General features: G+C 48.9%; 1 protein-coding gene across 1 annotated transcript in view; it reads left to right on the top strand.

Annotated features, from left to right (window-relative positions):
* The first annotated feature begins 593 nt into the window (after nucleotides 1–593).
* The window catches only part of SLC13A4 (solute carrier family 13 member 4), a 38,150-nt gene continuing 22,652 nt past the window's right edge, over nucleotides 594–16,091 (top strand). The window contains exons 1-3 of the mRNA XM_090287555.1: nucleotides 594–1,445; nucleotides 6,644–6,772; nucleotides 14,789–14,925. Of these exons, the coding sequence (XP_090143681.1) occupies nucleotides 1,347–1,445; nucleotides 6,644–6,772; nucleotides 14,789–14,925 (365 nt within the window). The 5' untranslated portion in view covers nucleotides 594–1,346. The remainder of the gene's footprint in view (nucleotides 1,446–6,643; nucleotides 6,773–14,788; nucleotides 14,926–16,091) is intronic.

Genomic DNA, 16,091 nt, shown 5'->3' with positions numbered 1-16,091 from the left:
CCTCCAGCCAGAAAGACCACTGACCTCTGTGTTCCAAAGACCTCTGAAATGAGACTGGCGTCTAGGCTTTTCCAAAGAGGCAGCTAGCTATCCTTCCAATTCTCCCTAAAAAGCTCTGGCCTTTCTTACAGGCTGAACCCGCTGCTCACTCAGACCATTTCGCAAACACCCTTTGCCACCAGGGAAGTCTGAAAGGTTTAATATTGTATATTCTGGGGGCAATTTACTCCAGAATTAATATTTTATTGTCTCCCTGCCACTAGACACATCATCTTCCTAAGGGCTAGGTCAGCGGTGGCCCTCCCACCAAGGTACTGTGTCCCAGGGTCTCCTGCTTGGGGAAGTGCGATTATGTTTACAATGACGGTCATCACTCCGGCCCCTAGGACGTTTGAGAAACAAAAATAAGCTTTGCAAGTTGCCTAAGTTCTGCAAGATCAGCAGGCCCCTGCTGGCACCAATCAACAAGTGCCTTGGGAAGAGATAGGACTGGTTCTTTGGGACGTGCTGACTGGCTGTGGGAGGGGGCGGGGCTGCTGCCTCTGTCTGGCTTCCCATAGGTGACCGAAAGTTAAGGTGGGCCTCCAGCAAGATTTTGTCCCGTGACAACTAGGAATGTCTTGGGGACTTTTTTTTTTCTGCTCCGGAGGTCCAGGATCAAGGCAAATTCTAAGTGGGAAATCAATTTGAAGGAAAGAAATTTGAACTCAGTTCAGGTGCCAGGTCCTGGGAAAGAAGCCCAGTCCTATCTGAAGACTGCATCCTCCGCTGACAAACTCTGGGGGGGGCTTGATTTAGGGAAAAGGGGGGGAAGGTGCTAGATTTTTTTTAAGGGAAGGGGGGTACAGTGAGTACAGGTAGGAAGAGAAACTGCCCGAAACAGGCCACCAGAGAGAGGAAAAATGATGGACGGCACGATGTACTCTTGGTATCTTTAATTTTTAAAGCCTTTAAATGACTTCAAGGCCACACAGCTACAGCAGAGGTGGAATTTTGATTGATTAAGGGGGCTCTTGCTGGTCCTAGAATGAAGTCACTCTATTACTAATCCAGCAAAGAGGGAAACCGCTATGCCCGGTGTACCATCCTGTCCCAGTTGCTTTGGGCAGGGCATGAAGCCATGCTCACCAATCCCACCTAAAACAGGAGACGAGGAGTCCAGCCTTCTGTGCAAGCAGGGGCTGTAACTGCCCTCCTATTCTGCCCCAAGACGAAACAGGACTCTTGGAAGCCGAGAGAGGTGCGAGAAGTCTTTCCGGACGGGGCGTGAGCGCATCGCCAGGAACAAAGGCATTTCTCCGGCCAGCCACGCGGGCTCCGAGGGGGCCGGAGCGCCGAGGTCCAGGATGGGCTTGCTGAAGGGCCTTCTCCGGGAAGGAAAGCTGCTGCTCTCCGTCTCCGTGCCTTTCCTGCTGCTGCCTCTGCCCATGCTCTACCCCAGCAGCGTGAGTACCGGCCTGTCCCCTCCTGGGGCCACTGGGTCAGGTGGGAGGTCAAGCCTGGGGAGGTAGGTAAAGGGAAGGGGGTGCTTGTGCAGTTCCCCGAGGTGCTTCTCTGTTGGTTTGAAGAAATGGAAGTGTTTGCCTGGAGGAGGCTGAAATACTTCCCCCAAACTGCCATTTTCGTCCATCTCATTCCAGTCCCCCTTCCCAGCGCCCCCAGCCAGGAGTGAGACTAGAGGAGGGGCTGCTGAGCTAGCTGATGTGTGTCACACACATTGGTGGGCCAGCCTTCCCTGTGACAGGGCTGGGCCCATGTACTGATAACAAGAAGGACATCCTTGTCCTGTAGTTGTCAGGACTCAGCATGTGGCCATCTATATGTGAGAGCAACTGGATGTGCCGGGAAGATCTCGTCTTGATGACGCTGAGGAGTGGATGGGAGACAGCAGGACTGGGGAGGGAAGGGGTGGGACCCCAAGGGGGCTTTTGTGCACCCACGATGGGCCCCGATAACCAGGATTTGAAACTTCATCTCCAAAGTTCCCTTTGAACGTGGACTCGAAAGCAGAGCTCAGCATCTTGCTCTGGTCCCCTGCACGCACCCTTTCATTGTTTGTATCCTCTGTGTTTTCTTCTCTGTGTTTTCTTCTCTGTGTTCTTGAAGGAGAAACACCAAACGACGTGATAAAAAGGAAACAAGAGCCCCCACTTCTAGACTATGACCTAGTTTTTGATCGTGTGAGCAGAAGCAGGACATCCTTGGCTCTGCACTTGGCCTGCTTCTCAGGCCATCACTTCTCAGGCCCTCTCTTCTCCTCCTGCCCTTCCTTTCCCCCCCTCTTCCTCTTCTTCTCTTCCTCCACTTTCTCATTCTCCTCCTCCCCCTCTTCCCCTTCCTTCTCCTCCGTTTCCTCCTCTTCTCCCTCCCCGCTCCTCCTCTCAGTGGCTTTACCCCCACTACCACCACCACCACCCCTGAGACTTTAGGAAAACGAAGCCAAGAGAGGTTAATCGTGTTTGTGGGAGGGGAAGAACGCCTCCACGCAGCTCCCTGAGTAACTTGGTAACCAAGAAAGATTAAGCTGTAAAGTTAAATAGAGGGGATTAGGATGTGTCTTAAAAACAAACTGGCTTAAATCTTTAGTAGAATAAATACTCCAGCATGCCAGGGAGACGCTGATTCAAACCGGGCTGGGATTAGCAGACAGTGATTACCGCTGACAGTTTTCTTGGCTCGTACGCCAGTCAGCTTTCTGCTTTGTCCAAATGAGCTGATTTTCCATTTCTTTTCATGGTTTTTCTCTTTACTCAATATCAAGTGGATTTCAGGGAATGCTAACGCAAGCCTGATTGCCTCTTCTTCTCCACCTTCTGTGTCCCCTGAAGTCAGTCCCATCCTTGGGGACCCTGACTGTAGGATACAGTGTTCCCCACATTTCATTGAGAGACCTTGTCTTCAACCTTCTTAGTTACCCATGATGAGTAAGAAGCATCCGCAGAAAGAAAAGCAATAATAAATTCTTGAAGCAGGCAAAGTAATCTATACATTTGAGGGGAATGGTAGGGAGTAAAAGAGAGACACGGAAGGACAGGTGGGCCTCTGCTCTGTTTGGGTCTATAAATAATTTTTGCAGAGATTTTTTTTTTAAGCTGGGCTTACTAAGGGCAATTGACAGTGCCCTTTCTTGACTTAGTCCCTTTTTTTCAGACTGTTTCTCTTTCCACTGGGACAGGGTTTCTCAACAGCCACATTAGGGACACTGGGGCCAGATAATTTTTTGAGTCGGGGTGGGGCTGTCCTGGGCATTGTAGGATGTTTAGCAGAATCCTTGGTCTCTACCAATTAGGTGCTTGTAACACACTGTGCACCCCCCTTTATGACAGCCAACAGTGTTTCCAGATATTAGTAAATATCCCCCCCCGGGGGGGGGTCACTCCTAGCTGAGAACCAATGCCCTTAAGAAATAGAAATATGCTACCTCAGAACTTCCCAGTCAGTGCATGTGGGTTGGTGGGGGGCAGATGTTTGGATCCCCACAGCCCTTGGGGCAGCTAGATGGAGCCTGGGGTGGCCGACGCCCTGGGGTGGCAGCCCAGCCTGCTTGCCACCCACCCCAGCATGACCTGCAAAAATGACTTCCCTGTGTGTCACAGTGTCAACAAGGGCTCTCCCCTTCTTCCTCTGTAATGATGGAAAAGCACTTTGTGGTCACCGGTCTTCCTGCCAAGCATCACACTTTTAGATTCTGATATTTAATCCTGAAGATTCCTAAATGGACTGTTTGCCCTAGGCTGGAGCAGAGAGATGTGGCCTGAGTAGCAGCTCCTCACGTGCAGTTCTGCGCGGTCTTCAAAGTGACATTTAGGAAGAGATAGAATGATCTCCCTTTTTCCTGCCCCGCTCTCTAAAACCAGGGCCCAGACTCAGTTTACCACATTACAGAAGAAGAGGGGGGTTCCGTAACTAAGCCCTGCTTCGGTGTCCCCAAGGGAGGATAAAAGTAACACCCAACCCCTAAGGTAGATTTCCAAAAGGCCTCCTAGTCATTTATGCCAGCAACTGCACAGACCACAGGCCCCTTCCAGTGAAGCTGGGACGGGATATCACTGGGGTGGTCGATATCACTGCATGGAAAAGGAGCTGAGGCACCTGTCCGACATGGAGAAATGCCCGCTTTGAACTCTCTCCCTTCTTTGTAACAGGGGCAGAAAAACAACCAAGAACACTGTCCCTTAAAAGTCACTGCCCGCACCCTACACACCTGCTGGCCCGTGGCAGTAATAAGGGGCCTGGGATTCTCTGAATAGTTTCTCCAGTAAGTAACAGAGAACTGTTAGGCAACAGACGAGCCCAGATCAGATCAACCAACATTGAGCTGCCTGCCAGACACTGGCCAGATACGAGGACACTGGCCCCTGTAATCAAACTTCACAGACTGTTTTGGGGTGTCTGAATATAAGCTTACCTATCGAATGTTGAGGAGGTTGAGAAGGGACAGAAGGAAATCTGTGTGAATTCCACGGTGATCTGAGGGAGAAATATGTGGAACTCCTCCTCTGAGGGTGGTCTCTTGGTCTTTCTTCTGCTCTAGGGAAGGTCCAGATCACAGTGATGGTGGTTTATTGTGTTCTTAATACTGCTGGATGGAGGGGACTTAGCGATTCCCTCCAGTAACCTATTCTAATTATTATTTTAAAAAAGATTTTATTTATTGATTTTTAGAGAGAGGGGAAGGGAGGGAGAAAAAGAGGGAGAGAAACAGCAATGTGTAGTTGTCTCTCACAAGCCCCCAACTGGGGACCTGGCTCACAACCCAGGCATGTGCCCTGACTGGGGATCGAACAGGTGACCCTTTGGTTCGCAGGCTGGCACTCAATCTACTGAGCCATGCCAGACAGGGCTAGTCTAATTCTTACAACAATTACAATCCAAAAGTTTGCCTCATCTTACCCAAATTCTCCTCATTCAAAGCAAAGTGGTGTCTGGTACCAGGGACGTTCCTGTCTCTCATTTTCAATCCCTTCCCTTAATGGGTGGCCCCGTCACAACCAGGACAAGAAAGACTGGAGGGTCTCAAGAAGGAATAGTCCCCTGTCAGTGAGGGAGAGACATTCTGCCTCCTTTATCTTCAGTTGGAATTAAGACCTGCCACTCCGTCTCCTTCAGAGGCAAGGGATGGGAATAAGTGACCGCTGTGGGCTAAAGGCCTTCGAACTCCTCTGGGTCATTTTAGTTCTGCAACAAAGCAGGTATTTCTCTAAATTGCATTCTTTTCCAAAAGGAGCCTTTTTATTTTTTCCACTACTGATTCTGTTGTCTTATCAGCACATCCCAAAAAAATGTGAGCTTCTCTGTGATCTTTGGCCCTGGAGGAATTCTCAGTGGGAGCTACAGTCAACAATTGTTGGAGTCGGTTCCCACCTCCCAAGCCCCAACCCCGTAATCCGTGCACATGAGGATGGAGCCAGGGCCTATCCAGCCAGGCTGGGTTCATCTCTCCTGATGACTCTCCCCGATCACAGCGACCTTTTGTAACTTTTGTGCAAGAGAGTGAGGATGCTTGTTCTGAACCCAAGGGAGAGATAAACAGAACAAGATTTGTCGAGTTTCTTGATCAGCAGCCAGCCTCGGGGCAGGCAGACTTGAGCCCAGATAGTTTAGAACTATGTATAAAGGGAAGAACCCACAGCCAGCTTGGATCTTTTATACAGAGACCCTCCAAGTCCATCATTAAGGCCCTGGGACAGTGACCTCTCCCAGCAGTAATCAGCGCTATTTCAGGCAATCAGCATTACTGGAGGCCAAGGTTAAGGAGGGCTAATTTTTTAAAATAGGAATGCTGTATTAATTCATTCTTTGCACCCAGAGGCGGTGCAACCAGCAAAGTGAGCAGCCGGAGGGAAAACGCTGGTAAATTTCCCAGCCCCACTTCCAGGTGATAGCACTCTGTACTTCCTTAGCCAGAAGAACACCCCCTCGTGCACCCAGCAGGTGGAATGGAGTGCTGGAGCACAGAGAACCAGGTGCTGCTTAGGGCACTGGTTTTCGACCCGGGACAATTCTCTCCACACGGGACATTTTGCGATGTCTAGAGACATCTTAGGTTATCGCAGTTGTGGAGGTGCTGCTGATATCTAGTTGGTAGATGGCAAGGTTCCTGCTAAACATTTTACCATGCCCAAGACAGCCCCCATCCCCCACCCCTCGCACGGCAAGGAATTAGCCGGCCCCAAATGGGCCAATCTCAGAGGGCGGATGTGAACCAACCACACACATTGATCCCCAAGAACATCTAGTGTCTGATCAACTCAACACCAAAATATCATGCCCCAGTCCAAGTTAAAGCTAGGAACTCCACCTTTATGTATGACCTTGGCTCTGAACACTGCAGTGACTTTTAGTCCCTACCCCGTACAGGAAGGAAGCCGCCGCAGAGTTGTGACGTCCCAACAGACCAGGAGCCACCCAGGTGCCAGCCAGTGCAAACCACATGCCAGGCATCTGTTCCCCCAAGGAGCGGCCATCACTTCACACACCAGGATAGGGGACCCACGCGTCCCTCCACACTCCGGCCAGGGCCAGCCTTGCACCTGCCAGGGCTGCGTCCCCAGTGCCCGCTGCCTGTGCCCTGGGTCTCGTCTGGATTCTCAGTGCCAGTGACTGTCCCTGGGACTAACTGCCCACTCTCCGCCCCTTCCAGGAGGCTGCGTGTGCTTACGTGCTGATCGTGACGGCTGTGTACTGGGTGTCCGAGGCCGTGCCTCTGGGAGCCGCAGCGCTGGTGCCCGCCTTCCTCTACCCCTTCTTCGGAGTCCTCCGATCGAGCGAGGTGAGACCCCGTGCGGCGCAGCTCCCTGCTCAGGTCCACGCCAGGCCAGTGACAGAGGGCTCAACGGGAAGGGAGGTGCACAAAGCCCTTGCCCGGAAGGCGTTTCCATCCTCCGGAACAACCCCTGAGCGCTAAGCCTTTGCACGTGCTGTTCCCGGGCTGGAGTTCCTCTCCCCCCGCCCTTGACCTCCTCTCCCTCAAACAGCCCCTTTTAGTCATTTGCAAGGGAACATGGCTGTCGATGAAGGGTTAGACCTTGCTATTGCTGGGGCTGGAGACGGACAACATTGGGGGAGCCAGAGAGCAGTTTTATTATTTGGGGTGAAAAATCCTACACTGTCTCTGTGATCAAGTGGCAATTGGGATACAGGGAGCAGTTTAGGCCAGAGTCATCTGTTTAATTGGACTTCAGACTCAGATTAGAAGAAGAATGCCAGTAAGAGAGAGGACACGGGTGACAGCTCTCTGTGAGCCTGTTAAGTCTGAGCCACAGCCACCAGCCGCCCCCTGTGCCCGTGTGTGCCGTGGTCACCGGGGAAAGCTAGCCTGGACATCAGCAGGAGGCCCCTGTTCACGACGGACATGTACTTGTCACAGCCGGTTGCCGTGGCTCAGGCCACTCTTCCCCCTTGAAAAGTTCTCTCCAATTCCTTCAGCCTTTAAAATCCTACCCATTACCCTCTTCAGTGGAGGCTTTCCAAAGACCTTGGCTAAAAGCGTGGTTCCCTTTAGCCTTTAAATGAGATACAACAGATGTCAACTCTCTGCAGACACATTCCCTCTCCGCCAAGATTCCTGCCCTCTAGGATGTATATATAATGTCTGTGGCCTGCGGGCCTTCAGCTAATGCTTCTTGATTACAGTGCTTCTTGATGGTGTATCAACAATGCATTCTCCATATGAAGTCAGGCCTGTGAATAACAGGGTCGGTGTGACTCAGAGACTGTGGCTTTTGTCTCTCATGTTATTCACTCAACATTCAGAAAAGTATTTTCTGAGTTTTGTATCTACCTTGTGCAATATAGGATGTTACAGGTACAGGTACCCCTGAGGGTGTCAAACGTGAAACACATCATTTCTGCCCTCTCAAATCTCACAGCTGACGCTTCTGAGTTTCTCACTGTTGACTTGAAGTGTCCCTGTAAGGGGTTCATTTTTATGGTGACTTGCTGGTCAGCAGGTATTAAGGGTTTGCTGTGTGCGAAGCTTAGACTGCCTTCTCTCTGCGGAACTCGGGTGCTGAAAAAGGTATGAACTGATGGAAATGACGCCTGACCTTGAGAAGTTTCTGTTCTGGCAGAGAGAAAGTATGAAGCACATGGAAAAACACCCCAGACCCTAGGCAATAATGCTCGTTTTCTGGCATTGCAGAGGATTTACGTAATTCCCCGTGCAGGAATGTTTTAGATAAATAAAATGTATCCTGTCAAGCGCCCAAACTTTATGTTGACCATTTTTTGATCGAAGTCTTTCTAAAAGGCTTTCTAATTTCCCTGGTCTCTTAAACAGAAGTTGTTGAACAGAGATGAACTTTTCCTTTGGAGCCTTCAGTTTCCAAGGGCAAAAAAAAACCTCTCAATCAGAGGAGCCATGTGGGCTGGGTGAGAGCACAGCTGAGTAAGTGAATGCCGGTTGGACAGCTGAACCTAAAGAATCTTGAGTAACATATTGGCGGCGGACGGGAGAGAGAGCTCAAATGAAAATATAAAAGGCATGTTATTGACTTTGCAGATGACTCAGAGATGGGTGGGCTAGCTACTGTACGGTGACAGAATCAATGCTGACAGAAGGAGACAATGAAGTAGAGCTCACGAAACGATGTTAGCAGGGCCTGTGAGAAAGACCCTTGGCTCTCAGCTGAGTACAAACTCAGCACAAGTCTTCTACCGGGACCACGTGGCTGCCACAACTTCTAGCATTTACCAAATGGCAGGCTCTATGGGAGGTCTTTGACATGCATTCGATCATTTAATCTCTATGAAGTGGCCATTATTTTTACCCTCCCTTTACAGAGAAGGAAACTGAAGTTCAGAGAGGTTAAGTAACTTCCTGAAGGCTATGTCGCTAGTAAGCAGTGAAACTTGAGCCAGGATTCTATGATTCCAGAACTTTGCTCTTACCCACTGACCAGAATGTTCTGAAATGTGCTGAACTGATAAACCTGTGTGTCCAGAACATCAGCTTCTGGATAAGGAGCTCCTTCAGAGGTAGGGTAGCCAAGACACCAAAAATCTAGAACTTGAGGTGCACAAGGAAAGAAGAGAAAATTCAAAAGGGGGGAGATGTCAAGCATCTGGGCCCAGCCACCTGCCCAAGTCCAGGTTGCTCATCACCCACAGCCCCCTAAACACAGCCCAGAGCTGAGCTCCACACCCAAGGTTTAAATGGGGACTGACCAGGAACCTCTAGATCTCGCAGCCTTTGGAGGACACACTAGTGTTTCTATGGGCAGACCTGTTCCCCAACGATGAACCAGCCCCTTGGGTTCTGGGCTCAGAGCCCAGCCCAGTTTCCTCCACTGGGGCAGCTCAGTCCCCGAAAGACCTGGGAGCTCTTTACACCAGCATTTCCAGCTACGCAGAGGCTGGGCTAACTTCTGCGCCGGGTCAGCACCCATCCGGGCTCTCTGCTTGAGACTTACTTCTCTAGGATACAGTTTGCAAAAAAGGGTGTTCTTTTTTTTTTTTCCCCCAAAGCAACAAAACCTTTTCTTTAATGCAAATCTTAGGAGACCCAATACATACAATGGATGGGAGAAGAAGTCCCATTCAAGCAGGGCACGGGGCCCAGAGCCCAGGCTGCTAGGGCCCTTCCCGCAGGCAGTGAGTATGATTTGAAACCCTCTGCCCTCAAATGAGGAGACTTAGGTGATTAGGAGGAGCCCCCATACACCCGCCCAGCAGAAACTGCATTCCTGCTGAGAGCCAGACACTGCATTTGGCTGTGGGGCGGGGGACCTGGCTGGAATGATGTAGTGTGGGGCTCCAGCTCTGATGGGGGAGTGTCTGGGCATCCCCTCCTGTGGTTTACAGGATTTCACTGCAAAATTGTTCAGGTGAACAAAAAAAAAAGACAACAACAACAACAACAAAAATCCCTCAAAATAGGTCCATTGCCAGAGGCCACTGCTGGTCTCCTGAGCACTGGTGACTTGCAAAGAGGGCCTGGTGGCTGCACTTCGGAGGGGACCCCCCCAATGCCACTAAACACCTGCCTTGGGGAGTGGAAGCAGATCCACACACGCTGCTGGGCCCTGGCGCCCTGAGCAGGAGCAAGTGGAATGGCCACGCGGAAAGGGTCGGGATGCAGGGTGGGGGAGCAGGGCAGGGCCGAGCTGGACGCAGTTTTGTCACTAACTAACTAGTCTTGAGCAACTTGTGTCCCCTCTCCGAACTGCCATTTACTCACCTGCAAACTGAGAATAATAGAAATTCCTGCCTCCTGGGGCGTTGTGAGGATTTTAGACAATTCTGAGTGTGAATCTGAGGTTAACAGCTCGATCTCCATTCTCCTCAGACTCCTAGGAATAGAGCCATAACTCGCCCTCGTTTAAAAAAAAAAAAAAAAAAAACTTTAAAAGAAAATAAAAAACCTATCTAGAGAGCAATGCATAATTATGTCCCAAGAAAGGAAGGGTTTTACAAGCTCGTTCCTAACCGAGGTCACCGGCAATTCGCTAACAACGAACTGGTCCGTCAGCAGACTGCACTCACCAGGATTCCCGTCCTGGCGCCTCTCCACCCGCGCTGGGTCAGAAAGCTCTGGTGGCCCACTTGCCCTCCGCTTAGATCTGGAGGAACCTTTGTCTTTTAGCTCAACCTTGCTCCTTCTTTCATGTCCTTCTCTTATTCCCTCATTTGATCGTGATTGTGCTGGCGCGCCTGATTCCTAGTCCCCAGTCTCATCTTCTGTCCTTGCTTACCTCTGTGGTAATCATAATGGCCATTCACTGAGCCCTCCCCGCGTGCCAGGCACTGTTCTAAGAGCCCGCCTGCCTGAGCTCACCGCAGGCCCATGTCATGACAGATTAAATGAGCTGTGTGTCACTGAATCACCACTGCAAAGGTTGGAGTGACGCGTCACAAGGGGGTCAGCAGCTTGCCCAATAGCCTACCGCTCATCTGGCCAATCAGATGTGCCACCGATAGAGCAACCGCTTAGACCCAGGCAGCCTGACGTCGGAACCAAAGCTCTTTTTCTTTTTTTTTAAATCCTCATCTGAGGGGATGTTTATTGATTTTAGAGAGAGAGGAAGGCAGAGAAACATTGATGTGAGAGAGAAACATTGATTGGTTGCCCCGCTAGGGATCGAACCTGCAATTTAAGTATGTGCCCTGACCAGGAATCAAACCCATAACCGTTTGGTGTAAGGGACGATGCTCCAACCAACTGACCTACCCGGCCAGGGCTGGTGTCCAAGCTCTCTGTGGCTACATTCGGCTCCATTTTTTTCAAAGCAGCCTCCTTGAGCCCATCCCTTCTAAAACATAGTCCAGAAACACCTCTGCTCTCCAAACCCAATGACTTGGCAGACTGCAAAAAACCACAGAGCAGGAAAGCAGAAAAGGCAATAAAACCGCCAACATAAATGTCACAAAACCAAGCATTCTACTCATGGGAGGAGCACTCATTTTAAAATCTATTTTCTCCGTGCAGATAATCCTAACAAGCTTCATTACTGAGTTTATCAACTCACAGAATATTAATCTCAGAAATTAGATAGATGGGGATGCTTAATGAGATTGTGAGGATCAACACATTTTAGGAAATGATTGAAATAATCCTTAAGAATCCTAGAACTCAGTGTTCCCTGGGGGGTTTTATTGTAAAAGAAACTCAATGGGCTAGACAGCTAACAAACACCATCACTGGAAGGGATTTTAATTATAAAGGTGAAAAGGCAGTCTTGTGCCTGGGCTCACTCTTAGTAACAGGAAGCACCACCGGGGACCCTGGTTGTCAACGCGGTGGGCATGCCAGCTGGTTTACATGTGTCATTTAATCTTTACAACAGTTTTACAAAAGGTAGAAGCTCACACAATCCTTTTTTTTAAGATTTTACTTATTTTTAGAGAGAGGGGAAGGGAGGGAGAAAGAGAGGGAGAGAAACATCAATGTGAGAGGGAAACGTTGATTGGTTACCTCTCACATGCCCCCAACCGGCGACCTGGCCCGCTACCCAGGCATGTGCCCTGACCAGGAATCAAACTGACGATCTTTTGCTTTGCGGGAGATTGCCCACCCACTGAGCCACACCAGGTAGGGCTTCATTTATTTTTAGATGAAAAAATGAGGCCCAGAGAGGTTGAAACACTTGCCCAGGGTCACACAGCCAAGTCCTGGCTGGCTGACTGCAGATGCCCCATTCTTTACAACTGGACTGCATTATTCCCTCATCACAATCTACACCCAGGCTCATCGCCCAAGCACATGGCACCACTAACAAGGGGGTGGGGAGGGCACATGAGTAGACATGAACCCCACCAAACAGAATAAGAAAACAGCACATCCTGCTAAAGCTGGTCCTGACTCCACGTATGTATTTAGGAGCCAGTGCCAGGACTTCCCTCCTTGGTAGACAGAGAAAATGAAAACACTGATCCCACCACAAAGCTGCCTCCTAGATATCCTGGGAAGGCAAGGGGGCGGGTGCCGTGAGAAAGGTTCCTCCGTCCCCAGCTCACTGTCACCCTCCCCTGAAGGATGCTACCTCCCACTAGGAGGCAGCATCTCCACCCTGGGACCCTGCCCAGTGGCCTTCTCTGCCCTCTGGGAGCACAGTGACAGTGAAGATTGAAGATTGGGGGTGAGGACAAGAACTCGATTTACCAGAAGCAGAGGGCTCTTCCTCCAGGAAGTGGTCACAGAGAGGGCAAATGTCCCTTCTCCTACCCAAAACTCATCAGCCAGACACGACAGAAACACTGGGAAGAGAGAGAAGGGAAACTGGGAGCCAGGTGCCTTTATCTTGACTTTTATGTTATCAAAGTGTCCTTTGCAGAGTTTAAAGGCCCAACGATACTGAGAGGCTCACAGTGGAAAATCAGCAGTTCCCCTACCCCCACTGCTCCCCCACCAAGGGGCACCTCCCCCACCCTCGGTCAGTAACTTTTAAATGTTGTTAACTGCCTCTTCTGGTATTTCGCTCCACAGTCCTGTGTGCATTCTGATTTTAATTCTTGAGTTGTCCCTTTTAGAAGTTATTAGTTGACTCTCTGAGAGCAGATGAGGCTTTTCCTCTGACGTCCCCAGATCCCCCTCCCTCGCTCCTCCCAACATGAGCACATCACCATTTGTGTAACTTCAATGATCAGTGTTTAACGGTGTGATTATGTAAATATTGTTTACTTCAAGCACTATATAATTTCACTATACATTTTCTGTTCAATTTTTATTTTTCCTACAGTTAAAAATCTTCTTTTCTCACTGTCAGAGGGCTTCTAAACTTTTTTGTATGTCTTCTCTCCACTTCTGTCATGGTTCCATTGTTGGGAACAATTCTCATGTATGTGACAAATATTTACTGAGCATGTTATTCTACCAGGTATTAAGAGATACAGAAAGAAACACGATATAGAAAGAAACATAGTCCTTGGCCCTTTGTAAACTAAAATTTAATTGAGAGACAAGACACGTTCATGTAGAAAAATAAAAGAGTAAAACCATGAAGCAGCAATCTGAGCATTGCCCGCAGTGCTCTGTGATATGTGGAGTTAATGGTGCCTGCAGGGAATATTCTGGAGCCAGAGAGGCTAGCTAGATTCACAGGGAAGTTTTCTGGAGGGCATCCAAATGGGCTTTGAAGTCTGAACAAGTGTGGACAAGCAGAGAGGAGAAGACAGTGTTCCGAGCGAGGAAGGGAATCAATGAAGAGCTGGTCCTGGACCCCAACATGGGAAACATCTTTTTAACGGGCCTCGGTCTCAATTTCCTCATCACTGAAAAGTGGGAAGGAGCTGATAACTGGTACTGTGGCTGTGTAAGGAAGTATTTAGGGGTGAAGGGCCAAAATGTGCGTCACTTACCCTCAAATGGTTTAGAGGGAAGAAAATTAAGTACATAGGCAGATAGCATGTGGGTATTCCCTGTACTATTATCATTTTGGAACTCCTTGGAATTTTGGGTTATTTATAGAGTTATTTAAATTGAAAAAAAAATTAAGGTTTAAGGCTAGTTACAAAGACACCTTATGAGCTATATCTTAAGGAAATAATCACATTTATGTGAGGTTGACAATTTAAGCATTTGTAGTAATTTTTTAAAAAACCCTAAATATTCAACATAAAGAAAATGACCAAATAAAATTTATGGTACATTATGCCACCATTACCATGAATTTTTCCAATAAATTTAAATCTCATAAGAAAATGATCAGGGTATGATATAAAATAAAAAATAAAAACAATGTAAAACTATACATATTGTATAAATCCAATTATGTACCAACATAGACATTAAAAAATTAAAAAACGTATACCAAAATATTAAGAGTAGTAGGAGTCAGGGTCATTTTATCTTTAAATTTCTATATTTTGAAGTTTTCCATAATGAGCATGTATTGATTTTCTAATAAAAATAAACATAATTTTCTAAAAAGCTAAAGAAAAATGAGTCTTGGGAGACAAACCCAGGATTATTTAAATAATTTTTAAGGATTAAGATAAAATTATAAGTATGTTTATTCTTGGGAATCACATTCATAGTGTTTTTATGTCTTTAAAAAAGTGAAGAAGAATATTGACCTTATGGGGTTATTGCTAGGATTAAATGCAATAATCTTTGTGAAGTTCTTAGTATAGTGCTTGCCCAAGGTAGTGTATATATACTTTTTCAAAAAAACAATTTAATATATATAACAGTTGGCTATTTTAAGAACCCTCAATCCCCTGCTTCTGGTTTGCAAGTCTTTACTTGAGAATGGGTGTTGTCTGGCCAGGCCCATGTTCCCGGGGGAGGTATGGGGGGCGGCCCTGGGCCCGACTGGGGAGCAGTGGTGACTATGCTGGCCCCCCGCAGGTGGCGGCGGAATACTTCAAGAACACCACGCTGCTGCTGGTGGGCGTCATCTGCGTGGCCTCCGCGGTGGAGAAGTGGAACCTGCACAAGCGCATCGCTCTGCGCATGGTCATGATGGCCGGAGCCAAGCCGGGCATGTAAGTGGCGCTTGGGGTGTCCAGCCATAGTGGGCCACCTGGACAGTGGGCCACCGGGGCATGTCCACGTCAGGTTGTGTCTCTACCAGTGAGGATGGGATGACACACACCCGGGCCACGGGCTCCCACCTGCCCCTCCAGCGACAGGGCCTGTAACCATGGAATAGACATTTGAGTGTGTGACTCCGGTGTCTCTTGCTGTCACAATCTAAGTGACTTATCCAAGCAACCCAGACTGCAAAGGCAGCGGGCTACTAAATCGGAAGGAGCTCATCTGGTGAAACAAGACGCACCAAACGAATTGTCTCCCAGCCTTTTCCTGGTATATCAGGGGACAGGCTAGATAGGAAGCGGTGGCTTCTCCTTCGTCATTTAAGGAGATGTGACAGTTGCCTCCCATCTGCCTTGAGTTTCTTTTGTCGTTGACCAGACCACAAGCATGTTGCCCTGTCACATTTGACCCGGTGTCTGCTGTACCCTGCGTGCCCTCGGCAGCTTCCTCTTTTGTCTCTGCTGTCAGGAAGCCCAGTCTGGGGACAGATTCGCAGCCTTGGGGGAACATGCAGGAAAGTCAGCATTGACAGTTTGGGGTTCACCTCACCCCTGCTCCGCTGGGCAAGCCTGTCCCTACCTTCCCTTTGGAGAAGCGTCTCACCTCCTTCTAGGGTACAGCTTTCTCTATTTTATGTAAACTTTCCTGACTCCTTTGGGAGTCAAACAACCCCTTTGGGATCTAAACAAATAACGTGGGATCAATGTTCAACATTAGTCATTAGATGAATATAGGTTTTGCTTAAAAGGATGTTCCTGTCTCTCTCTTAACAGCAGCTTCGTTCAGCACCCTTCACCCCTCACCAGAAACAATCACACCAGCCTCGTAGGCCCACAGTGGTCAGCTTGGGATGCTGAGGCTCTTTAAAACCTCTGCGTCCTATGCTCAGGAATTTAAATCCCGTTGAGTTTCCACTTGTCTCTGTTTGCGTCACTCCCCAGCAAGTGTCCGCCCCTGTGGTGCTCTCTGCCCTTGCCTGTCCGAGGCAGGCAACCTCATGTCGCTTGCAGCCTAAACAAAAACTCCATCAAGATCTTGGCCCACCCAGGTGTGAGCCACACGATAGCTGTGCAAAGCCAGTGTTTCCACCTAAAGCGATGAGCACCTGCCAGGC

The sequence above is a fragment of the Furipterus horrens genome, unplaced genomic scaffold (assembly GCF_987537825.1).
Source record: "Furipterus horrens unplaced genomic scaffold, mFurHor1.1.pri manual_scaffold_9, whole genome shotgun sequence".
NCBI lineage: Eukaryota > Metazoa > Chordata > Mammalia > Chiroptera > Furipteridae > Furipterus > Furipterus horrens.
The sequence above is the reverse complement of the archived record's forward strand: the minus strand, read 5'-3'. Positions and strand labels throughout refer to the sequence as shown.